Source organism: Balaenoptera acutorostrata, chromosome 8 (assembly GCF_949987535.1).
Source record: "Balaenoptera acutorostrata chromosome 8, mBalAcu1.1, whole genome shotgun sequence".
NCBI lineage: Eukaryota > Metazoa > Chordata > Mammalia > Artiodactyla > Balaenopteridae > Balaenoptera > Balaenoptera acutorostrata.
Genome location: NC_080071.1, coordinates 75,743,300 through 75,769,888, shown reverse-complemented (window position 1 = coordinate 75,769,888; position 26,589 = coordinate 75,743,300). Strand labels below are relative to the sequence as shown.

The window sequence follows — 26,589 nt, the reverse complement described above, 5'->3', positions numbered from 1 at the left end:
TGATTAATCTCTTTATAATCTTAAAGAGATGGAAAATGGGCCTCTACCAACGATCTACACAGCCAGCACTCACCGAGAGATCACTGCTACTGACTCGCTGGGGGAAACAGCACTGCATGAGGAGCACTCTGAGTCTCCTGGGGGGGAAAAGCAGAGAAGTCCCAGCTAGGAGAGGCTGCCACACAAAGTCACCAAGCCCAGGCAGCTCTTCCTCGGACATCTTGGCTCAGCCTTCTTACAGAGCCACAAGCACCTGCTGCTGCCTTGCATGGCCTCCCCGAAGCTCAAAAGCAGCAGGGAGAAGGCAAGACTCGGGGGATGGGGGAGTAGAGAGCAAGTCCCCCAAAAGCCACTACCGCCCTTAGACCCCCAAGGCGAATGATGAACGTAGGTGACAAAGTGAGTTAAGGATCTGGTACACAGTTGTTAGTCCCCTTCCCTAGCGGTGGTGACCCATGCCCAGTTGGAGGTGAGGGGGTCCCCTACTCACCCTCCTCCTCTTCATTCTCATCATGGTTGCAGCAGTCTTCCAAACCATCTATTAGCTCTTCTTCCAGATCTTCAGCTTCAACCTGGTCTAGCTGGAGGTCAGTAGCTGAACTATAAGAAAGAATCATGCCCCTGGCCCAGCCAACTCCATAAGAGAGGTCACAGTTGGATTCTCATTCCTTCATCATCTCCCAGTGTTTGTCTCTTCCCCAGTCACCAATCTGCTGGCCCTTGCCTGGGCCTTACAACTCATTCCTCTTGTCCTCAGAGCTTAGGTCTAGCCATAGTTCCTCAACCCTACATCCCCTATTCTGCAGAGAGGCACTATGTCTTCCATCTTCTTTGACGTCCCTCATAGCATATAAAAACAAAATTCTGAATACAAAACACCATCAATCAATGTGTGGTAATAGACATCAAAGGTCCCTAGACTTCTCTCTGGGAACTCAGAACAAGGCCTTGGTGGACCACGGTTCCAGAGAAGTAACAAGGCACAAGAGAAGAGGCCAAGTATGTGTATGCCCTAACTCTGAAACGGCTGTCATACCAGGAATGACTGAGAACCTGATTTGGTTTGGAATTAAGTAGAGAAATCACAGTTCCCAACACATGATGTTTGGAATTCTTATTTTTCCCTGGTTATAACCTAAAGCAAGGCTTAGCAAACTCCTCCTCTTAAGGACAAGACAGTAAATATTTTCAGTTTTGCGGGCCATTCAGTCTGTCGCAACTACTCAACCCTACCGTTATAACGAAAAAGCAGCCACAGACAGTAGTAAATGAAGGAGTAAGGCTGCATTTCAAAAAAACCTTATTTATAAAAGCAGGCAGAGGGTGGGATTTGGCCTGCAAAGTGTAGCTTGCTGACCTCTGCCCTAAAGTGAAAACCAAAATTCTAGGGCAGTTGAGAAACAAAACCAACCTCCAGAGACAGACGGTCAGTGTCACCAAACATGTATACATTCTACTGCTTTAAATGAACCAAACACTTTCTCCGACTTACCCAATATCCCTAGCAGGTGAGCCCAGCTTCCTGGCTTCCTTAGGCTCCTCCCTCCCAAGCTTGCCCAGATGGATGGAAGAGAGGCGGGTGGCCACCTCGGCCACACCAAGGGGCTGAGGGGGAGAAGGCAGAGCTGGAGTTTTGTCTTCTCCAAGAGGTGGGGAGTCGATCGCAGATCCGCAGGCAGGGCTGCAGCTGAGCCCACTGGCGTGTGAGGCAAGGAGGTGAATGCTGATGCGTTTGGTACAGAAGACTGTACTGTCCAGTTCCATGGTGTCCGAGGCTCCAGGGAGGACCCTACTGTCTGCTCCAGCATTCTCCTGAGGGAGCTGCTGGCCTACCACAGCTGGTTTCCACCACCTGTTCCTGTTGAGGACCTCCCACTGCAAGCTGGGGTTCATGAAATAAGACTGTTCAAAATGGTAGCCTTGCCTTGGCTTCTTCTCAAAGCCTCTTGCAGTCAACTTCCTCACGGCCTCAGTGAACCGAACCTCCTTAGTCAGATTCTGGGCAACAGAGTCCCCATCCAGGCCATAGGGATGTGGCTCTGCCCCTGTGGCTAAGTTACTCCAGTTGTAGTGGGGAGAGGCAGCACTGGTGGTGGAAGCGTCTAAGGAACTGGGGGTAAACAGGGTGCTGTGGGAAGGGTCATCATCTAGGACAGTGCCACTGCTCTTGGGCACCTTGTGCTCAATAGGCTGGAGTGCACAGTCTCCAGTGCCCCCTGAATGATGCCAGGAGACAAGCTGGACCTTCGGTGAGGATACTGGCTTCAGGCCTTCTGTGGCCTGCAATAAAGGCACTTCAGTGCTATTTGGCCGCATGAAGGAGTTGTTATTTAGCATGGGCTTGTAGGAAGAGGAAGAAGAGGAGAGTGGAGATGGGGTCTTCCCTGAGATGGCAGAGGCCAGGCTCTTCCCTGAAGGATTTTCCCCAGCCGCTCCCAGTGAGAGGTATGGTTCTGTGGATGAGGATGCCATGGCGGAGACCTTGGAAGAAGTGGCCTTATTGGCAGTGAGTCTGATAGGGAGGCTCTTTTGAGGGAGAGAAAAAGGTCTTTTTTCTGACGGGCTTGAACGCAAGCAGAAAGACTCCAGCTGCTGGTATGGTCTGTGGCCGTAGTTGGAACGGCGGTAGAGCAGGGTGCTGCTGAATAGGTCCGGGAGGGAGTGCAGGTAACAGGAGTTGCTGTGGCCTGCAATGACAGCCGTGCTCCCGGAGCTACATAAAGTGCTGGGGCAAAAGAAGTATGCAGGCTGCGGTGGGACACCCAAGAGGCCTGGGCCCAACCCTGCTGAAAGTGTTCCCACGTGCTTCTTCTCCAGCTTCCAGATTGGCTTCACCTGCTGATGAGCCTGAGCCCAGACTTTGCCCTCAGAGGGTTTCTCAGGTGGTGGGGTAGGCACTGTGCCTGAGGGCCCACTCGGCTTAAAGCTGTTTCCCCGGCGGAGGCCAATACTGTAGTGCTCTGTTCTTGCTGAGGCCATGAGGAGCCCACATCACAGCCACGCGGCCTCATGGCCCAGCTCAGGTAAGGTGCCTCGTACCGCCAGCAGTAGCAGCCGCATCCTTGAGGTCCGTCAGCCTGAAGGGCAGAGAGACAATTGGGAATGTTACCGTCCTAGAAGGACAGACACAATGCTACAGTGGTGCCCAGGCAAGGAAGAGCCCCACCTCAGCACTTTTTGGGCAACCAGTCTTGGTCATCAACTGGGGCCCTGGGAGAAGAACACTAGATCCTTAGGGTGTTTTCAGTGGACTTAATGCTGCCCTCATGCAACCAAAGCTGGCGCCAACAAGGACTGGGACACTAAGGTGCCACCAGTGTAAGTCTGTCCACATGTTCCCACCCTCTCACTCAGAGAGCTCTTTCCTCTCTCTCCAAAGAAAAAATCACCTTTCTGTCTCATCATCCACAACTTTACACAAGTGGCTTCCTTCCCTCACCTGACACGAGTGTGCCTAGGAATGAGGCAAGTCTGGGTGTGGCAGAGAAACCAGCTAATACCTTCCTCCTCATCAGCCACTTCTGAATGGTCAAAGATCATCTGAGAAGCATATTTTACATCTACTGCTCCCTCACCAATTCTCAGCTGCCCCTGATGTGGTCTGCTTTTCACGGTTAAATGTGACAAGTACAGGTAAAAGCAGAGATTTCTCCTGCTGACCTCTGGAGTGCCTTCTGGAGCTGAGACAGTAATTTCGTCTCTTCAAGCATCTTGCCAACTATATAGGCTTAAATTCCAACCAACGTGTTGGTGGGAAAGAGAAGAAACAAGATGGAACTAGACACCAACATTCTTTTTATTTAAGATGACTTTATTTCCAGCAGCCACAATGGGACAGGAAAGGTCAGGGAGTAGAATACAGAGGTGAGAAGAGGAGAGAAACTTTCTTTATTCCAAATCCCAGCCTTCAGTTTGGGCTGATTTGGGGGAAGGAGAGCCTGTCTCTTACATTTCCTCATTGAATCTTTCCTCTAAAGCAAAATCTCTGAACCAGCCTGTAGTTCTGGGTCCCCAACAGTCAGTTTAGTATGGTCTCTTGCTTTCTAAACCAAATTCACAAAATATTCTGCAGTTTTCACACCTTCAGGGAAAGGTGGGCCTGCTTTCACGACAGCATCCAGGGGAAAAAAAATACAAGACCCTTTTATAAGAAGTCATTCATCTGCGATAATTCTGAACGACATCCTGGCATCTTCATCAAGTGTTTTCAGAGTGGCTAGAGGGAAGGAATTAGCAGAGAATTTTTTTGCTCAAGTTTCATTTGAGACACAGTCAATTGGGAGAGGACTTTGTATTTTGATAGGAGAATTCCTGTCTACAGCTACAGGAACTGTTGGTGTTGTCTACCAACAAAAAGCCTGCAGAAGCCACATGACGTCGCCCTCTTTTCCTGAAAAGGCTGACCTATGTGGATTCTTTCTCAAGGAGAGTACCAAAAAATCACTGCCAATATTCAAAATGATAGTGGGCAAAAGACAGCGTAAGGGCTAAAACCAGATATGATGCCAGTAACCACAAATTAAGGTAACAGAAAATGGACCTCCACCAAGTCCAAACTATGGAAGTACTGTGCGGGGGACAATTACACTCTGTGCACTTATGGTAGAGAAGCACACACAAAGGGAAGGGTCAAATCCTGCCAGTGATTTTATACGACCACACACCTGAGTGTGTGTCATGTACACTCAACAGATTCACGTCCCAATTCACGTAGTCATCTTTCAGGAATCTACATCTTTCCCCACCGATGCAGCACAATAAATTCACCAAAGTGATGGCAAAAAGGGCTGAGGAAACAAGATTTCAGGCTGGTGCTCCCTGAATATCGCCCAACTTGTGGCTCCTCACGTGCATCCTCCTGTCTCAGACCTTCATGCCTTTCCTTCTCTTCCACCAGACAAAAAATATACAGCTCAAATATCACTTTCACCAGGCAGCCTTTCTGGACTCCCCAGTTCAAATAGGATGCCTCATCTCTGTGCTCGCCACCATCACTGTCTGTATTACACTGAGCTTTAATAATGGACTACTCATCTGACTAGGAGCAAGGAGCATGTTGTCCCTCCCCTGATGTCCCCAATATAGGGTCTCACCCACAAAAAGTGCTCAATATTCTGTTGAATGAATAAACTGAAAAAAAATAACAGTAAATAAAGGGGAAATACACTAGAACTGAGGAATGCTAGTTTGGGCACCTAATAAATACCAGGTACTACGCTCATTTAATCCTCACAAAAACCCTATGTACAATTTGCTGATGATGAATCCAAGACTCAGTAAAGCTAAGTAACTTTTCTATAATTAAACAACCAACAAGGAGTGGCTAGCTTAAAACCTGAGTTTGACTCCATGCTGCCTCTTAAATAGAAATGAAACACACACCTAGGCCCTGTTCCCTCACTTATCCCTAACCTTCAGGTACAAGACAAAAGGCAGGTTGGAAACACTCCTCCACTGCTTATACTGAGCCCCTTCGCGGGTGAAGTGTCCAAGAGCACACCACTGCATCCTCATCTGCACCGTGGGCAAGCCCACTTTCCCTCAGAGACACGGGTACCCACCCACTGCACACCTCGGGGCTGGGTGAAGAGAACTCTCCTCTCTGCACACACTGCTCAGTGTCTGCCTCTCTGCATCCCTCCACACGAATCCTCGGTGCCAGGAACACTGGACGCAAATGGCCCGGCATCTAGCTGGCTTCACTTCTAATCCAAATGAGGAAGAGGAAGGCGAAGGATACACTCCCACCCTCTTCAGAAGCTTCGGGTGGCCTGCTGGGCTAGTGCCAGAGTAAAGTGGATTCTCTTCTCTGTGACTAACAGGATTCTAGATCTTGTATGTGTCTGCAATGGCCATTTCCCACAGGGCATTTGTTTTTCCTTGTCTGACTTATCTTACTTAGCATAATACCCTCTAGATCCACCCATGTTTTTGTAAATGGCAAGATTTCTCTCTTTTTATGGGCGAGTAATATTCCACTGTATATATGTACCACATCTTCTGTGTCCATTCATCTATCACTGGACACTTGGGTTGCTTCCGTAACTTGGCTATCGTAAATAGTGCTGCAGTGAACACTGGGGTGCTACCAGCATCTCCTTGTTGCTGCTACTTTACCCAGTGTAGGAACTCTGCCACAGCCACACCCAACTGCTTCAACAGTGCCTTTTCCTCCCGAGGTCCGCTCCAAAATCCTCCACAGCTCCTCTCTTTTATCCTCTCTCCCACATCAAACCGATCTGCTCTCACCACTTCAACTATTACCTGCAACAGAAGAGTCACTTTTCAGACCCGACTTCTCTCAAGCTCGGTGTCCTCATCGCCAACTGTCTTCTCCCTTTTCCACAGGCAAGTCCAACCACTTCAGCCCAGCTTGTCAGATGAGCTCTGCACTCTTTTTTTTGGCCACGCCTTAAGGCTTGCAGCATCTCAGTTCCCCAACCAGGAACTGAACCCGGACCCCGGCAGTGCAAGTGCCAAGTCCTAACCACTGGACCTCCAGGGAATTCCCTACCTCTGCACTCTTGACGTTCCAATTTCTTTCAGTGGAACCTTCTTTCTCTCAGTCACCGAAGAGGAAAACTTAAGTCACTTCTGATTTCTTCCTTTCTCTTAATCTCCAAAGCCAAACCAGTCACAAAACTTAAGAGATTCTTTCTTCATGGCATGCCTCCTCCTTTCATTTCCACCACCATCCCAGATCTGGACTACTGCAACAGCTTCCAGACTGAAGTTTGTGTCTCCAGGGTCTGCCCTTCCTAATTCCACTCTGCAAGCAACCTCCAGATTAACTTTGCTTAAATATTACTTGATCAGTTACCTTTCCAAAAATTTTCCATGAGTCCTCATTTAATATCACAGTAGCCCACCAACGACCTGCATCAGAATAACCTGGGGTGCAGATTCCTGAGCCCCACTTTCAGAGAGGATTCAGTGGGTCTGGGGTGGGGCCAGGGATCTGTATTTTAAACAAGCCTTCTAGATGATTCTCATGTAAGTCAATAAATAAATTCCAGACTTCTTAGCCTGAGTCTGGCTTCAGTCTTTTTTTAAGGCGTATTTCCATTTCCTTCCACCCTGAACTCTGTTATATGACCTGTTCTGGTCTTATACTAATCCTTTCAAACCTGTCTGCAGGCCCTTACTCCACTCAGCCTCTCCCTTCCGAATCCTTATCATATTTTATTTACCTTTTCCAGGCCCAGCTCAAGCTCCATCTTACCCATGAATATCTGTTGTGTATTTATTCCTCTAATTTGATACTTTGTAAAGGCTATCTTTTACCGCTGTTCTCTTCTCATATGAATATGCCTCATAAGCTCCATGATGGCTTTTATAGGAAAATCTTGTGTTTCTGTAACAGATAAATGCACAGCTATGCGAGTAGAAGGAGGAAGATCACTGCCCTAGTCTGGCCTCTTCCTCAGCAATGCTACCCAAGCCTCCCCGCAAAACGTCATGAGATATTAAGGCTCCCTGGAACAAAGTTTAAAAATTAATTGACTTGAGGGTGATGAATATTTTCAATGTCAGTTATACCTCCACAAAGCTGTTAAAAAAGAAACTTTTTTTTTTTTCCCTTAAAGGGATAAGAAAGGAAGGTAAAGAACTGCTGAGCATTCTGAAGATAAACAAAATGGCCTCAAACATCCTTTTCTTTCTATTTGCATGGCTGGCTCAGTCCAATTCCTAGTCCCTCACCCCCATCACCAAGTGCAGGACTGTTGCAGTAGCATCCTGCCTGACGTCCCTGGATCCAGCCTCTCTCCTTCTAAAGCCTCCAGTCTCAGGAATCTCAACATCCTGCTTTGCCATCTTTAGACAGCATTCAGAAGCTATCTCATTCTGCCTCCCACTCTCTGTAGGGTCATTTTGCCTCAAGTTTCCTCCTTAAGTGAGAGTGAATGACGAGCAGCCTATGCTAGAAAATCTTTGACTGTTGTCTCAAACCATCAAGTCACCAGGGGCCAGGCCCAGACCAACTTGGACAAAGTATCTATTTCTACAGAAAGCAATTATTCATTACACACTGACTGTATCACTCTCCTACATTACAGGAGTGTATGTGCCTCTTGGGATCTGAAGTTTCCTTTTCCTCCTCCATCTAAGTGTTTCCCTCAGTCACCAGGGGAACTCAGGACATCGGAAATGGTTCAGAGTCTACAGTCATAAGATCTCTGATGAAATTACTTTAGTTGCTCAACAGTTATGTAAGAAGGTAGAAATGACTTGTCTGAAATCAAACAGAATGAGGAGGAGTATAGGAATCAGACCCATTTTCTCTTATGAGATAAATCCCAAACTATGTCTCCCTAAAGAAAGCTGGAGGAGCATGGAACTTCTTTAAAGCCCTGTTAAGAAAGGAAGGCCAATACCCCAACCCTAATGAGAAGGAAGGGTCACTACCACAAGTTGAGAAGGGCAGCTCTTGTAGAACACAGTTATGTAAAAGTAGTTAGCAAACCTCAGGAAAAAATACAGCTTACAGCAGCTAGCGCTGAGGGAGGTCCATCTGCAAATTACTAAAAAGTGAAAACAGTTGAAGCCTTAACATAATTAAGCGACTAGCTCTCCTGAAGCCTTGACCTTCAGCAGCTTCTGAAAGAAACCTCAGGTGAGCTCTCTAAAGCAGTGGTCCTCGAAGTGTGGTCCCAGACCCTGAGGGAACCCTAAGCCTCTTTCAGGGATTCCACTAGCTGAAACTATTTTCATAACAAAACTAAGATGTGATTTGCCTTTTTTTTTTTTTACTGTGCCAGCCTTTCCACTGATGGTGCAAGAGCAATGGTGGGTCAAACTACTGGTTCCTGAGTAGGAGTCGAGACAATGGCACCAAGCGAGATTCTTCACCACCACACGCTCCTTCACTGCACAGTGAAAGAAGAAATGCCAGCTTTACTTAAGAATATCCTTGATGATGCAATAAAAAAGAAATCTCAATCCTCAGGTACATCTTTTTTAATATTCTGTGTGACAAAATGAGAAGTACATATAAAATAGAAGACGATGGTTGTCTCTAAATAAAGCACTTGTTTGAATTGCAAAATCTCTCTGTGGAACATCATGTTTACTTGAAAGAATGAAGGACACACAAGTGATGGTTATTCAGACGTTGATACTTGGCAGGCATTCTCTAGAAAATGAAACAGAGTAAGCCTGTCGCTTCAGGGAAAGCAGCTGACAGTGTTTGTTGCCAATGATAAAATTTGAGCTTCCAAGAGAAAATTATAATTTTGGCAAAATTGTATCTGCCACCATGAGCTTGACAGCTTCCCAATACTTAACCATCTTTCTGATGAGTGTGGTGATAATATATTGTTTTTTGATACTGTAAAATAAAATGTGGCAACATTTGTAAGATCTACATAACTCAATGAACCAGTATTTTCCAAATATCTATCACACAATGTCAAAGAATCAGGCATGGGTAAAAGGTCCGGTCAAAGTCAGAGACAGACCAATGGATTCTAATGAAACAAAGTATGAAAAGCTCACTGATAACATTTCAGATTTCATTGCAGCTAACCTTCATAAAACCACTCCTTGTTAACTTCTGTGTAGTACCAAAGAATACACACTATTGTCTGAAAAGGCCATAGAAATATTCCTCCCTTTTCCAACTAATTATCTATGTGAGGCTGGATTTTCATCATAATTCAATCACAACAACACATCGAACCAACTGAATGCAGAAACAAATATGAGAATCCAGCTGTCTTCTATTAAGCCAGACATTAACGAGATTCTCAAAAATAATGCCACTCTTCTCACTAATATTTCTGAAACAATAGCGTTTTGCCTTTTTAAAAATGCTACTTATGTTTACTTGTAATGGGTTTATTATTATTTCTAAATAAATTAATAAATAAATACTTCAATTTCTAGTATGGAGTAGATACATATCCCACATTAAAAAATATACTGAAGACCCCAAAGAGCTTTAAAAGTGCAGATAAGAGGGACTTTCCTGGTGGTCCAGTGGTAAAGAATCCTCCTTCCAATGCATGGGACGTGGGTTCGATCCCTGGTCAGGGAACTAAGATCCCACATGCTGTGGGGCAACTAAACCCGCGCATTACAACTACTGAGCTCTCGCGCCTCAACAAGAGAGCCCACGTGCCGCAAACTACAGAGCCCACACGCCCTGGAGCCCACGTGCCACAACTAGAGAAGAGAAAACCCACACGCCACGCACCACAATGAAAGATCCCGCATGCCTCAGCAAAGACCCCGCGGGCCACAAGTAAGACCTGAAGCAGCCAAAAATAAATAAATAAATTAAAAAAAAAACTGCATATAATGAGAACCTCTGGTCTAGAATAGCACTGCCTGTCCAGGATGTCCAAGAGGCTCCCAAGGACAAGGCCCTTCGTATTTCAGGGCCTAACAGAAATTAGCACTCTCAGTATTTGTTCCAAAAATACCAGGTCTGGCTTCCCAGTTCTGCCAGAAGAGAGGATGAGAAGTTCAGGGCATTAAAGAAAAGTTTTCTCTGCATTTCACCAACAGATCAAAGCATCTGATTGCATGCTAAAATCCAGGAATCCTATGACCAGACAATTCCAAGGTCATAGAAGGAATCTAGCAGGAAAGCTAAACTCAACTCCACGTCATGAGTACCAGATCCTGAAGTTAAAGGTTCATCTAAGTTTTTCAGGTGAGAGCTGGGTGAAGAATTAAAAACAGTAGAAAACAGGATTGGTTCAAGATGGCGGAGTAGAAGGACGTGCACTCACTCCCTCTTGCGAGAGCACCAGAATCACAACTAACTGCTGAACAGTCATCGACAGAAAGACACTGGAACTCACCAAAAAAGATAACCCACATCCAAAGACAAAGGAGAAGCTGCAGTGAGACGGTAGGAGGGGTGCAATCACAATAAAATCAAATCCCATAACTGCTGGGTGGGTGACTCACAGACTAGAGAACACTTATACCACAGAAGTCCACCCACTGGAGTGAAGGTTCTGAGCCCCACGTCAGGCTTCCAAACCTGGGGGTCCGGCAACGGGAGGAGGAATTCATAGAGAATCAGACTTTGAAGGCTAGTGGGATTTGATTGCAGGACTTCGACAGGACTGGGGGAAACAGAGACTCCACTCTTGGAGGGCACACACAAAGTAGTGTGTGCATCAGGACCCGGGGGAAGGAGCAGTGACCCCATAGGAGACTGAACCAGACCTACCTGTTGGTGTTGGAGGGTATTCTGCAGAGGTGGGGGCGGGGGGGGTGGCTGTGGCTCACCACGGGGACAAGGACACTGGCAGCAGAAGTTCTGGGAAGTACTCCATGGCGTGAGTCCACCATTAGCCCCACCAAAGAGCCTGTAGGCTCCAGTGCTGGGTCGCCTCAGGCCAAACAACCAACAGGGAGGAAACTCAGCCCCACCCATCAGCACAGAAGGGGATTAAAGCTTTACTGAGCTCTGCCCATCAGATCAACACCCAGCTCTACCCACCACCAGTCCCTCCTCTTAGATAGCCTCATCCACCAGAGGGCAGACAGCAGAAGCAGGAAGAACAACAATCCTGCAGCCTGTGGAACGAAAACCACATTCACAGAAAGATAGACAAAATGAAAAGGCAGAGGACTATGTATCAGATGAAGGAACAAGATAAAACCCCAGAAATACAACTAAATGAAGCTGAGATAGACAACCTTCCAGAAAAAGAATTCAGAATAATGATAGTGAAGATGATCCAGGACCTCGGAAAAAGAATGGAGGCTAAGATAGAGAAGATGCAAGAAATGTTTAACAAAGACCTAGAAGAATTAAAGAACAAACACCTAGGGGGGACCTTCAAGATGGCGGAGGAGTAAGACGTGGAGATCACCTTCGTCCCCACAAATACATGAAAAATACATCTACACGAGGAACAGCTCCTACAGAACACCTACTGAATGCTGGCAGAAGACCTCAGACTTCCCAAAAGGCAAGAAAATCCCCATGTACCTGGGTAGGGCAAAAGAAAAAAGAAAAAACAGAGACAAAAGAATAGGGATGGGACCTGCACCTCTGGGAGAGAGCTGTGAAGGAGGAAAAGTTTCCACACACTAGGAAGCCCCTTCACTGGTGGAGATGGGGGGTGGGTGGGGGGGAAGCTTCGGAGCCACGGTGGAGAGCGCAGCAACAGGGGTGCCGAGGGCAAAGCGGAGAGACTACCACACAGAGGATCGGTGCTGACCAGCACTCACCAGCCCGAGATGCTTGTCTGCTCACCTGCCGGGATGGGCGGGGGCTGGGAGCTGAGGCTCAGGCTTCGGAGGTCAGACCCCAGGGAGAGGACTGGGGTTGGCTGTGTGAACACAGCCTGAAGGGGGCTAGTGCGCCACAGCTAGCTGGAAGGGAGTCCGGGAAAAAGTCTGGACCTGCCTAAGAGGCAAGAGACCATTGTTTCAGGGTGCACAAGGAGAGGGGATTCCTTCCCTGTCTGCCCACAGAAGGCAGAGCACCGCCTAAACAAGCTCCAGAGAAGGGTGCGAGCGGCGGCTACCAGCTCGGACACCAGAGATGGGCATGAAACACTAATGCTGCTGCTGCAGCCACCAAGAATCCTGTGTGCAAGCACACGTCACTATCCACACACACCCCCAACCCCCCAGGAGCCTGGCAGCCCGCCACTGCCAGGGTCCCGTGATCCAGGGACAACTTCCCGGGAGAACACACGGCATGCCTCAGGCCGCTACAATGTCATGCTGGCCTCTGCCGCCGCAGGCTCACCCCGCATTCCAATTATAACTACCGTACCCCTCCCTCCCCCCAGCATGAGTGAGCCAGAGCCCCCTAATCAGCCGCTGCTTTAACCCCGTCCTGTCTGGGTGGGAACAGAAGCCTGAGGGCGACCTACACACAGAGGCGGGGCCAAATCCAAAGCTGAACCCCAGGAGCTGTGCGAACAAAGATAAGAAAGGGAAGTTTCTCCATGCAGCCTCAGGAGCAGTGGATTAAATCCTCACAATCAACTTGAGGTACCCTGCATCTGTGGAATACCTGAATAGACAACGAATCAACCCAAAATTGAGGCAGTGGACTTTGGGAGCAACTGGAGACTTGGGGTTTGCCATCTGCAACCAACTTGTTTCTGATTTTTATGTTTACCTTAGTATAGTTTTTAGCACTTGTATCACTAGTGGATTTGTTTATTGGTTTGGTTGCTCTCTCTTTTTTTAAAAATTACTTGTTTATTGTAATAATTTTTAAAATATTTTTATTTTATTTATTTTATTTTTATTTTTATTCATTTATTTATTTTTCTTTCTTCCTTTTTTTCTCCCGAGCTGTGTGGCTGACAGGTTCTTGGTGCTCTGGCCTGACGTCAGGCCTGAGCCGAGTTTAGGACATTGGACCACCAGAGACCTCCCGGCCCCATGTAATATCAATCAGTGAGAGCTCTCCCAGAGATCTCCGTCTCAACACTAAGACCCAGCTCCACCCAATGGCCAGCAAGCTCCAGTGCTGGATGCTCCGTGCCAAACAACTAGCAAGACAGGAACACAACCCCACCCACTAGCAGAGAGGCTGCCTAAAATCATACTAAGTTCACAGACACCCCAAAACACACCACTGGATGCAGCCCCACCCACCAGAAAGACAAGATCCAGCCCCGCCCACCAGAACACAGGCACCAGTCCCCTCCACCAGGAAGCCCACACAAGCCATTAAACCGACTTTACCCACTGGGGGCAGACACCAAAAAAAATGGGAACTACAAACCTGCAGCCTGTGAAAAGGAGACCCCAAACACAGTGTATTCAGCAAAATGAGAAGACAGAAATATGCAGCTGATGAAGGAGCAAGGTAAAAACCCACCAGACCAAACAAATGAAGAGGAAATAGGCAGTCTACCTGAAAAAGAATTCAGAGTAATGATAGTAAAGATGATCCAAAATCTTGAAAATAGAATGGAGAAAATACAAGAAACATTTAACAAGGGCCTAGAAGAACTAAAGAGCAAACAAACAATGATGAACAACACAATAAATGAAATTAAAAATTCTCTTGAAGCAATCAATAGCAGAATAACTGAGGCAGATTAGTGACAGAAGAACTCACTCACTTCCAGTGACCTGGAAGATAAAACAGTGGAAATAACTATCGCAGAGCAGAATAAAGAAAAAAGAATGAAAAGAATTGAGGACAGTCTCAGAGACCTCTGGGCCAACATTAAACGCACCAACATTCAAATTATAGGGGTACCAGAAGAAGAAGAGAAAAAAAAAGGCTCTCAGAAAATATTTGAAGAGATTATAGTTGAAAACTTCCCTAACATGGGAAAGGAAATAGTCCATCAAGTCCAGGAAGTGCAGAGAGTCCCATACAGGATAAATCCAAGGAGAAACATGCCAAGACACATATTAATCAAACTATCAAAAATTAAATACAAAGAAAAGATATTAAAAGCAGCAAGGGAGGGGCTTCCCTGGTGGCTCAGTGGTTGAGAGTCTGCCTGCCAATGCAGGGGACACGGGTTCGAGCCCTGGTCTGGGAAGATCCCACATGCCGCGGAGCAACTAGGCCCGTGAGCCAAAATTACTGAGCCTGCGCGTCTGCAGCCTGTGCTCCTCAACAAAGAGAGGCCACGATAGTGAGAGGCCCACGCACCGCAATGAAGAGTGGCCCCCGCTTGCCGCAACTGGAGAAAGCCCTCAAACAGAAACTAAGACCCAACACAGCCATAAATAAATAAATAAATAAATAATAATTTTAAAAAACAGCAGCAAGGGAAAAGCAACAAATAGCATACAAGGGAATACCCATAAGGTTAACAGCTGATCTTTCAGCAGAAACTCTGCAAGCTAGAAGGGAGTGGCATATTTAAAGTGATGAAGGGGAAAAAACTACAAACAAGATTACTCTGCCCAGCAAGGATCTCATTCAGATTCCATGGAGAAATTAAAACCTTTACAGACAAACAAAAGTTAAAAGAGAATCCAGCATCACCAAACCAGCTTTACAACAAATGCTAAAGGAACTTCTCTAGGCAGGAAACACAAGAGAAGGAAAACACCTACGATAACAAACACAAAACAATTAAGAAAATGGTAGTAGGAACATACATATTGATAATTACCTTAAATGTAAATGGATTAAATGCTCCAACCAAAAGACATAGACTGGCTGAATGGATACAAAAACAAGACCCATATATATGCTGTCTACAACAGACCCACTTCAGGCCTAGGGACACATACAGACTGAAAATGAGGGGATGGAAAAAGATACTCCATGCAAATGGAAATCAAAAGAAAGCTGGAGTAGCAATTCTCATATCAGACAAAATAGACTTTAAAATAAAGACTACTACAGGAGAAAAAGAAGGACACTACATAATGATCAAAGGAACAATCAAAGAAGAAGACATAACAATTGTAAATATTTATGCACCCAGCATAGGAGCACCTCAAAACATAAGGCAAATGCTAACAACCATAAAAGGGGAAATCGATAGTAACACAATAGTAGTAGGGGACTTTAACATCCCACTTTCACCACTGGACAGATCATCCAAAATGAAAATAAATAAGGAAACACAAGCTTTAAATGACACATTAAACAAGATGGACTTAATTGACATTTATATGACATTGCATCCAAAAACAACAGAGTACACTTTCTTCTCAAGTGCTCATGGAACATTCTCCAGGATAGATCATTTCTTGGGTCACAAATCAAGCCTTGGTAAATTAAAGAAAACTGAAATCGTATCAAGTATCTTTTCCAACCACAACACTATGAGACTAGATAACAATAACAGGGAAATATCTGTAAAAAATACAAACACGTGGAAGTTAAACAATACACTACTAAATAACCAAGAGATCACTGAAGAAATCAAAGAGGAAATCAGAAAAAAACTAGAAACAAATGACAATGAAAACATGACGACCCAAAACCTATGGGATGCAGCAAAAGCAATTCTAAGAGGGAAGTTTATAGCAATACAATCCTACCTCAAGAAACAAGAAACAGGGCTTCCCTGGTGGCGCAGTGGTTGAGAATCTGCCTGCCAATGCAGGGGACACGGGTTCGAGCCCTGGTCTAGGAAGATCCCACATGCTGCGGAGCAGCTGGGCCCGTGAGCCACAACTACTGAGCCTGTGCGTCTGGAGCTTGTGCTCCGCAACGAGAGGCCGCGATAGTGAAAGGCCTGCGCACCGCGATGAAGAGTGGCCCCCACTTGCCACAACTAGAGAAAGCCCACGCACAGAAACAAGACCCAACACAGCCATAAATAAATAAATAAATAAATAAATTAAAAAAAAAAAAGAAAAACAGGTAAACTCTTAAAAAAAAAAAAGAAACAAGAAACATCTCAAATAAACAACCTAACCTTACACCTAAAGCAATTAGAGAAAGAAGAACAAAAAGCCCTCAAAGTTAGCAGAAGGAAAGAAATCATAAAGATCAGATCAGAAATAAATGAAAAAGAAATGAAGGAAATAATAGCAAAGATCAGTAAAACTAAAAGCTGGTTCTTTGAGAAGATAAACAAAATTGACAAACCACTAGCCAGACTCATTAAGAAAAAAAGGGAGAAGACTCAAATCAACAGAATTAGAAATGAAAAAGGAGAAGTAACAACAGTGCAGAAACACAAAGAATCATGAGAGATTACTACAAGCAACTCTATGCAAATAAAATGGACAACCTGGAAGAAATGGACACATTCTTAGAAAAGCACAACCTTCCAAGACTGAACCAGGAAGAAATAGAAAATATAAACAGACCAATCACAAGCACTGAAATTGAAACTGTGATTAAAAATCTTCCAACAAACAAAAGCCCAGGACCGGATGGCTTCACAGGTGAATGCTATCAAACATTTAGAGAAGAGCTAACACCTGTCCTCAAACTCTTCCAAAATATATGAGGGAGGAAAACTCCCAAACTCATTCTATGAGGCCACCATCACCCTGATACCAAAACCAGACAAAGATGTCACAAAAAAAGAAAACTACAGACCAATATCACTGATGAACATAGATGCAAAAATCCTCAACAAAATACTAGCAAACAGAATCCAACAACACATTAAAAGGATCATACACCATGATCAAATGGGATTTATCCCAGGGATGCAAGTATATCTTCAATATATGCAAATCAATCAATGTGATACACCATATTAACAAATTGAAGAAGAAAAACCATATGATCATCCTAATAGATGCAGAAAAAGCTTCTGACAAAAGTCAACACCCACTTATGATAAAAACTCTCCAGAAAGTGGGAATACAGGGAACCTACCTCAACATAGTAAAGGCCATATATGACAAACCCACAGCAAACATCATTCTCAATGGTGAAAAACTGAAAGCATTTCCTCTAAGATCAGGAACAAGACAAGGACGTCCACTCTCACCACTATTATTCAACATAGTTTTGGAAGTCCTACCCTTGGCAATCAGAGAAGAAAAGAAATAAAAGAAATACAAATTGGAAAAGAAGTAAAACTGCCACTGTTTGCAGATGACATGATACTATACACAGATAATCCTAAAGATGCCACTAGAAAACTACTAGAGCTAATCAATGAATTTGGTAAAGTTGCAGGATACAAAATTAATGACAGAAATCTCTTGCATTCTTATATACTAACAACAAAAGATCAGAAAGAGAAATTAAGGAAACAATCCCATTCACCATTGCAACAAAAAGAATAAAAAGCTGGGAATAAACCTACCTAAGGACGTAAAAGACCTGTACGCAGAGAACTATAAGACACTGATGAAAGAAATCAAAGATGACACAGATGAAGAGATATACTATGTTCTTGGATTAGAAGAATCAATATTGTGAAAATGACTGTACTTCCCAAAGCAATCTACAGATTCAATGCAATCCCTATCAAATTACCAACAGCATTTTTTGCAGAACTAGAACAAAAAATCTTAAATTTGTATGGAGACACAAAAGACCCCAAATAGCCAAAGCAATCTTGAGGGAAAAAAACAGAGCTAGAGGAATCAAACTCCTTGACTTCAGACTATACTGCAAAGCTACGGTAATCAAGACAATATGGTACTGGCACAAAAAAAGAGAAATATAGATCAATAGAACAGGATAGAAAGCCCAGAGATAAACCCACGCACCTATGGTCAACTAATCTATGACAAAGGAGGCAAGGATATACAATGGAGAAAAGACAGTCTCTTCAATAAATGGTGCTGGGAAAACTGGACAGCTACATGTAAAAGAAATTAGAACACTCCGTAACATCACACACAAAAATAAACTCAAAATGGATTAAAGACCTAAATGTAAGACTGGACACTATAAAACTCTTAGAGGAAAACATTGGAAGAACTCTTTGACATAAATCACAGCAAGATCTTTTTTGATCCACCTCCTAGAGTAATGGAAATAAAAACAAAAATAAACAAATGGGAACTAATGAAACTCAAAAGCTCTTGCACAGCAAAGGAAACCATAAACAAGATGAAAAGACAACCCTCAGAATGGGAGACAATATTTGCAAATGAAGCAACTGACAAAGGATTAATCTCCAAAATTTACAAGCAGCTCATGCAGCTCAATATCAAAAAAACAAACAACCCAATCCAAAAATGGGCAGAAGACCTAAATAGACATTTCTCCAAAGAAGACATACAGATGGCCAACAAACACATGAAAAGATGCTCAACATCACGAATTATTAGAGAAATGCAAATCAAAACTACAATGAGGTATCACCTCACACCGGTTAGAATGGGCACCATCAGAAAATCTACAAACAATAAATGCTGGAGAGGGTGTGGAGAAAAGGGAACCCTCTTGCACTGTTGGTGGGAATGTAAATTGATACAGCCACTATGGAGAACAGTATGGAGGTTCCTTAAAAAACTAAAAATAGAATTACCATACGACCCAGCAATCCCACTACTGGGCATATATCCAGAGAAAACCATAATTCAAAAAGACACATGCACCCCAATGTTCACTGCAGCATTATTTACAATATCCAGGTCATGGAAGCAACCTAAATGCCCATCGACAGATGAATGGACAAAGACGATGTGGTACATATATACAATGGAATATTACTCAGCCATGAAAAGGAATGAAATTGGGTCATTTGTAGAGACGTGGATGGACCTAGAGGCTGTCATACAGAGTGAAGTAAGTCAGAAAGAGAAAAACAAGTATTGCATATTAACGCATATATGTGGAATCTAGAAAAATGGTACAGATGAACCAGTTTGCAAGGGAGAAATAGAGACACAGATGTAGAGAACAAAAGTGGACACCAAGGGGGGGAAAGCGGGGGATGGGGGTGGGGCGGTGGTGGTGGGATGAACTGGGAGATTGGGATTGACATATATATACTAATATGTACAAAATGGATACCTACTGAGAACCTGCAGTATAAAAAATAAATAAATAGAATAAAATTTTAAAATAAATAAATAAAAATAGTAGAAAACAGGAAAAAAAATAAAGTTTTTCAGCAAGGGATTTTTCATTTACATATTCATTTTTGGATTTGGTTATAAATATTCTGCCTCCCTTCTTCCATTCCTTTTCCCCTACCTACTCTCTCAAATTTGGTGCTCCTCTGTGCTCAGTCTTCTCACTTGGCCTGGCACATAGTAAGCGCTCAATAAATGGCAGTTGCAACTATTAACACAAACTCTCCCAAAGCAACCTCTTTTATCCCATGGCCTCAACCATCTCCTACATTCTCAACTTTCTTTCATCTCTCAGACCTACAGAACAACCTCCCAGGCCTTTCTACGTTGATGTGCTGCAGGAACCTCAATTCAGCATGCCCAAACTCCTTTATCTTTCTCCTCAAAGCCCTCCTCCTAATCGTTCCTCCTGCATCACCACCCACTTAATCACTAAATTCAGAAAACAAGGATCATTCCAGACTGCTCTTTGTCCCACTCTCCCTACATCTACTTTGCCACCAGGTTTTGTCCACTCTACCACTGTTAATATCTCTCTAAACTCTCTCCCCCACTGCAACCACTATAAAGCCCTCATCATCTCTAGTCTGATCTCTAGTTTTCTCATTGGCTCCCTGCCTTCAGTCTAAAATCTTACTTATTCAAACTGCACACTGACACTACAGTAGTAATCTCAAGCACAAATCTGATGTTACCTTCCTGCTAATTACCTTTCCATGGTTTTCCTGCAATATACTCTTCCAATGATTTTACTCATGTATTCCCCTAGGAATTTTTAAAACCATGTATTCCTTGGGGAGTTTCTGGTGGCCTAGTGGTTAGGATTCCAGACTTTTACTGCCGTGGCCCAGGTTCAATCCCTAGTTGGGGAACTGAGATCCTGCAAGCCACGCGGAAGAGCCAAAAAAAAGAAGAAAAAAAAAAAATTAAACCCATGTATTCCTTGCACATCTTAAAGTTGAACTCTAAAATTTTTCATCACAAGTTTAAACAAGTTTATCCTTTTGTTAAGAGGAGGTAGAAAATACTAAACATTTTGTAGAAAGAACTAAGGTAAGGACTAACTATAATTGAAATAAACATTTCATGACTATTTAATAAAATGAGTTTTAACTATCTGATTAACACACATCTAAACTAAAAGAAATCTCTTTTAAAAAATTTTATGCAACTTTTATCCAATACAGCTTGAAAAATCTGTGGTCCCGAAAAACATTTTAGACACATTTTAACTGTTGTGTTCTTTTTTTTTTTTTTAATATTTATTTATTTATTTCACTGCACGGGGTCTTCGTTGCAGCATGCAGGATCTTCATCACCGCATGCAGGATCTTGCAGGATCTAGTTCCCTGACCAGGGATCGAACTTGGGCCCCCTGCGTTGGGAGGGCGGAGTCTTAACCACTGGACCACCAGGGAAGTCTCCAACTGTTGCGTTCTTCTGAATTCAGAATATCCCAACAAGGAACAAGCTTCACTCTAACAGCAGCGTGTATTACACATGGGAAGACAAGAAGCCTTCTAGGGTTTTTTTTGTTGTTTGTTTGTTTTTTCTGGGTGGTCTCATCTGTATGACCCTATTAGGAAATTTATTCATGAATTCAATAGTTATGTCCCGAACAGAAGGGTTGAATAGTACAATGATTACAGTATAGATGCTGCAGTCTCAGGCTTTCCGGGTTTGGATCCACTTAGTGGCCCTCAGACTTTGGGCAAGTCAATTTTTTCCCATATGGCTCAGTTTTCTTACCAAATCTGGCTTCACTCGGTGAGTCAGGGGGAAGGAGAGCCACACAGAGTACAAGGTGGTGAGTACCGTGGACAGCCAGGACTGCTGGACCTCTCGGCTTCTGGGAATGCGGTGAATATAGTATTCGGGAAACGTAGCACTGGAGTTTCTATCAGCTCGATTTACTTCAAAAGAATTTATTTTACGGGCACTCATTTCATCAGTGTCAGCAATGATATAATGTCTAGGAGAGTAAGCGTCGGACAAGTTCTCGAGCAGTCTCAGGATCTCAATGGTATGCCCACCGGACCCAGCCACCACCAAGAGGCTGAGAGACCGCCGGGGCACAGCGGCGCGGGGACGCAGCACTACCCATAGCCGCACTGCCAGCCCCCGCGAGGATAAGGGTGCCACCCATTCAAAGACAAGACGCATGCGTGCTATCCCCTGGCGCCGGCCGCAGGAGCCCTTCTAGGTTTTTGAGGTAACTTAATCAATCACCAAAGAAGGCCTCCCTGATATTAATATTTCCAAAATATTCCCTGTTTGCCAACCTGAGGTTTTTATACTCCGAAAAATATACTATAGTAAAATTTGAGAGCGTGAGAGATATGACACTCTACACCCCTTTTTTGTAAGGTCAGTTTTAGAAGCGTTCATTTGGAAGCTGAGGATCTGGGAACTGATTCTTCTAAAACTATATGTGCATGTCTATCCCTTGGAAGTCTCAGGCCCCTGAGTATCCTGCTTGAAAACCACTGCTCTGGAGGATCTAGTTCTAACTCTTTAGCAAAACATCCAAAGCCCTTTGTGATCTAACCCCTATTAATTTTCCTATTCCTATTTGTCCCGGGCTGGTTCCCTCCAAACACAGCTCAGGTCTATCCGACTGTTTCCAGTTCTCTTTTCAGGCCTTTACTAAAGCTACTTTAGTATCTTTACTAAAGCTACTTTGTATCTGGAATGTCCTCTCACCTCTTTATTCCCAGAAAACACTTGATAATTTTTCAATGCTCCATTCAGCCCAATCAATAAGCAGCTGGTAACTTTACGGGCACCAAGTGAGTGGTTTTTATGCAAACAGTGCCTCAGTATTTATTGCAAGAAATTAAGGATGGGATAGAACACTGTCCAAAAGGGTCTCCCAGCTACTCGTTGACTGGCTAAATCAACAGGTAATGACGTTAAGGAAGATGGGATCTGGAGTAACTGAGAGAGCAGGGATACCTACCTAAAAAAGGAAAGATTAAAACATTTTCTAGATCCAGAATGCGAATGTGAAGACCAGGGAATGGGGATAATATAGTTTTCCAAGTAAATTTGGGTTAAATATCCTTCTAATGTTCTATCAGAACACACACCACACATATGGCAAATGCTGTTTACCTGATTAAAATCTCCCCTAGACTATAAGCTCCGTGAAAACACGCCTGCCTTGCTCACCACTGTATCTCCCCCTGCCCCGCCGGGCCTTCCACAGTGCCCTGGCTCACTAAATATTTGTCGATGTTTATTAAAAATTGTTGAATGATTAAATGAGGTAATGGATGTATGGATACATGAAGAATTCAATTCCACAGTATCTCGAATGCTGTTTGAATCTCTACAGTTTAGGAAAGTATTTCTCTACAGATAGTGAAGATGGGGAAGTTAAAAAGTGGGTATCCATGTAAAATTCAGCCGTGAGGCCTGAGAGGAGCTTGGGCTCACACCCAAGCAGGGAGAATTTAAACTGCAGCGGAGCGGGAAAGACGAGGCACGGAGGCCCAGGGTGAGAGGGTGCTGCAGGGTTCGGGGCACCCAGAGGCGGGGCGACTAAGTTCACTGGGCGTGGCGGGGAAGGGGGCGGACGGGGGGGTGGAGAAGGGTTCCGAAGAGGCGCGAAGTCCTGGTAGGGTGGGAGGACGCGGCCCCCTCTCCTCCCAGGGGATGGAGAGGTGGCGGGCAGGAAGCAGGGCTGGGGCAGGAGCGGCCAGAGGGCTGGGGGCCGCGTGAAAGGACTCGGGCAGAGGGAGGGGCGGGAGAGTCGGCGCGGCGGAGGGTCGTTTTCCCGGCTCCGCGGCCACACTCACCCAGCGGACTCAGCTTCGCCCCGGCTGGGCGCCGGCTCCGGGCTTCTTCCTCCCTTGGCCTTCCTTCCGGGCGAGCGGGCGGCCTCAGGCGCCCCTAGCAACCACGCACGGCCACACGGCCCGCGCTCTCAGCCACCGGCACCGCTGCCACCAGCCACGCACTGCGCGCGCCCCCAGCGGACGGACTGAGGGCCTGAAGGGGCGATCCCAGCGGGACGGAGGCAGGCGCGCGGAATCTCCGGGATTGTGGAGTTTGGGAGGGCAGGCGGTCACAGGGCTCGCGCACACGCAATCGCTTCAACGGGGGGGTGGGACTCGCCGAGTGGGATTCTGGGAGATGTAGTCTCAAGGTTAAATCCCTGAAAGGTTAAGCTCTGGCGCTCCAGGACCCGCTATACCTTGATTCTACCTAACCCCTATGGACTCTTTCTTCGGCCGTGCCTTAATTCTCTCCTCTAAAATCTAAGAGCTCAGGCTTTATTAAAGAATTTTCTTGTAGTTCCTTCCAGTAAGCCTTTGAGTTTGACCCCAGGAAAGGAGAGATCGCCAGATCCGCCATGCTTCCCTCTACCCACCTTCCCCTAACCCCACCCACCCAACAGGCTCCAATTACAACCACCTGCTTCCTGGGCTCCAAGTGTGAACTTCAGGAAACACTGACTCAATTAATTATCTCGCCAGGCAAGACAGATTGTACCCCCTCAGTCTCAGATGTCCCTAGACCTAATGGATTTGGAGATCTCAAGAGAGCTGGAGGGTGAAAAGAACTTTTCTAAATAGTCTGGTACAGAAATAAAGGGGACAGTAAAAGATGAAACTAACCTAAGGAAAATAATCGGGACCAGAACAAAGATGCTGATAAATATTTAATTTAGGCAACAGTCATTGATAAATGCTAAAATCATTAGAGGGTTGATGGGGGACTTTTACACTGAAAGGACATTTGCTATCACTTGTATATTTTAATCAATCTTAGATCATGAAATGTGGGGCAGCTATAAATTATGTCTCATGATGTGATGCAATTTGAACTACACATTAATACTTAGGAAGTAGTGTATTTTTGTCTAAAAATCAGTTGAATCTGAATCTTAATCAAACTTTTGGCTCCAACTTCCAGTTTTCAGGAAATAAAGAGAAACGTCGTCACAAGAAAGCCATTTGACCAATCCAGAATGTAGGCCAATGTATAGGGGAATGACCTAATTTCTCTGACAATTTCAGAGTATAAAAAAAGAGTGAGGTGTTCTATATCATGAGACTTAAGAGACATAATTACATCAATGAGTGGACCTTGTTTAGATCCTGATTCAAATAAGCCAACTGCAAAAAAGATACTTTTGAGACAATAGAGAAATCTGAACATGGATGGGGGAATATTAACATAGATAACGTTAAGAAATCATTATTAATTTTTTTAGTTATTGTAGTTTACTGAATGGCGACCCCCCCCCAATATATCCTTGTGTTAATTCCAGGAACCTGTAAATATTACTTTATATGGCAAAATATGTGATTGAGGATTTTGAGAGGATGATCTTGAAAGGATTAAGGAATTTTTCCGGATTATCTGGGTGGGCCCTAAACCCAATAACAAGTGTCCCTAGTGAGGCAGAGGGAGATGGGACAGACATAGAGAATACACAGAAAAAAGGAAGAGGCAGTGTGACCAAGGAGGTACAGATCAGAGTGAAGAGGAATGCCTGGGGCTACCAGAAAGTAGAAGAGGCAAGAATGGATTCTTCCTTAGAACATTCTGAGGGAATGGGGTTCTTCAGACAGCCTGATTTCAGAATTCTGGCTTCCAGAACTGTGAGAGAATTTCTGTTGTTTTAAGTCACTAAATTTGTGGTAATTTTTTCTGGCAGCCACAGGACATTTTGACATTTTGACATCTTTTAAGAAGATATCCTTATTTTTTACAGACACTGTAAGGTATTAAACAACATGATGCCAGGGGATTGCTTTCGCTTTAAAATACTACAGCAAACACCCTAGTAGCAACGAGCACAGGTAGCATCCAGGTCTTAGTTTCTAATACCACTACATTACAAGGAACCAGCGCTCCCTAGAGAAATGGCTGATTCTCAGACTGGGACAGGAAATATACAAAATGAGCCTGAAGCATCTGGTAGTGCCAGAAAGAAAGTGTTCCTTAAACAAACAAAAAAACAGATTGGTGGGTGTATGTCACAGGAGCTAACTGCAAGAACTCCCAATGACCAAAGCTCGAACAATTTGAGCAATAAAATTAAATAAATAGCGGTTTATGACCCAAAGTATAAAATATCCATGAGTCCCTGATATAAATAAATGGTTGAATATATTCACAAATGTGATAAAGAGACAAATCTCCTATGCAGAAAAATTCCCCCCAAATTATGTAGATACTCAGCCCTAAAGGAGGGGGAGTATAACCTCCATTCCTTAAGTTTGGGCTGTGCAGAGTGACTTCTTTCCAAAGAGTACAGTATGGAAAGCGAGGTGGAGTAGGGCAAAAGTAGTAACAGTAGAAAAATCTGACAAACATCACTTCTGCCAGGTGATCAAGGTCAACACCAAGTCCTAAGTCATGTACATAGTATATGCCCTTGATATATGATGAAAATGGCATTTTACTTTTGTGATCTTCCGCCCCAAAACCCATAATTCCAGTCTAGGCATGAGAAACACCAGGCAAGTTCCAGTAGAGGAGCATCCTACAAAATACCTGACCAGTACTTCTCAAAATTGTGAAGGTCACAATGTTCATTGCAGCACTATTTACAATAGCCAGGACATGGAAGCAACCTAAGTGTCCATTGACAGATGAATGGATAAAGAAGATGTGGCACATATATACAATGGAATATTACTCAGCCATAAAAAGAAACGAAATTGAGTTATCTGTAGTGAGGTGGATGGACCTAGAGTCTGTCATACAGAGTGAAGTAAGTCAGAAAGAGAAAAACAAATACTGTATGCTAACACATATATATGGAATCTAAAAAAAAAAAAAAAAAAAAAGGTTCCGATGAACCTAGGGGCAGGACAGGAATAAAGACACAGAGGTAGAGAATGGACTTGAGGACACGGGGAGGGGGAAGGGTAAGCTGGGACAAAGTGAGAGAGTGGCATGGACATATATACACTACCAAATGTAAAATAGATAGCTAGTGGGAAGTAGCTGCATGGCACAGGGAGATCAGCTTGGTGCTTTGTGACCACCTAGAGGGGTGGGATAAGGAGGGTGGGAGGGAGATGCAAGAGGGAGGGGATATGGGGATATACGTATGCATATAGCTGATTCACTTTGTTATACAGCAGAAACTAACATAACACTGTAAAGCAATTATACTCCAATAAAGATGTTCAAAAAAAAAATTGTCAAGGTCCTCAA

At 44.3% G+C, this 26,589-nt stretch overlaps 1 protein-coding gene across 3 annotated transcripts in view; it reads right to left on the bottom strand.

Moving 5' to 3' along the window:
* Positions 1-23,472, bottom strand: part of TTLL4 (tubulin tyrosine ligase like 4) — a 37,618-nt gene extending 14,146 nt beyond the window's left edge. The window contains exons 1-4 of one of the 3 annotated variants that reach the window (XM_057550900.1): positions 23,211-23,472; positions 1,493-3,077; positions 491-621; positions 74-137 (exon numbers count right to left, since the gene is read on the bottom strand). In XM_057550900.1, coding sequence (XP_057406883.1) covers positions 74-137; positions 491-621; positions 1,493-2,979 — 1,682 coding nt within the window. In that variant the 5' untranslated portion in view covers positions 2,980-3,077; positions 23,211-23,472. Of the gene's footprint in view, positions 1-73; positions 138-490; positions 622-1,492; positions 3,078-6,264; positions 7,213-23,210 lie in introns of those variants that run through there. The other 2 variants (XM_007187932.3, XM_057550901.1) reach the window with 2 other exon arrangements.
* Positions 23,473-26,589: the final 3,117 nt, after the last annotated feature.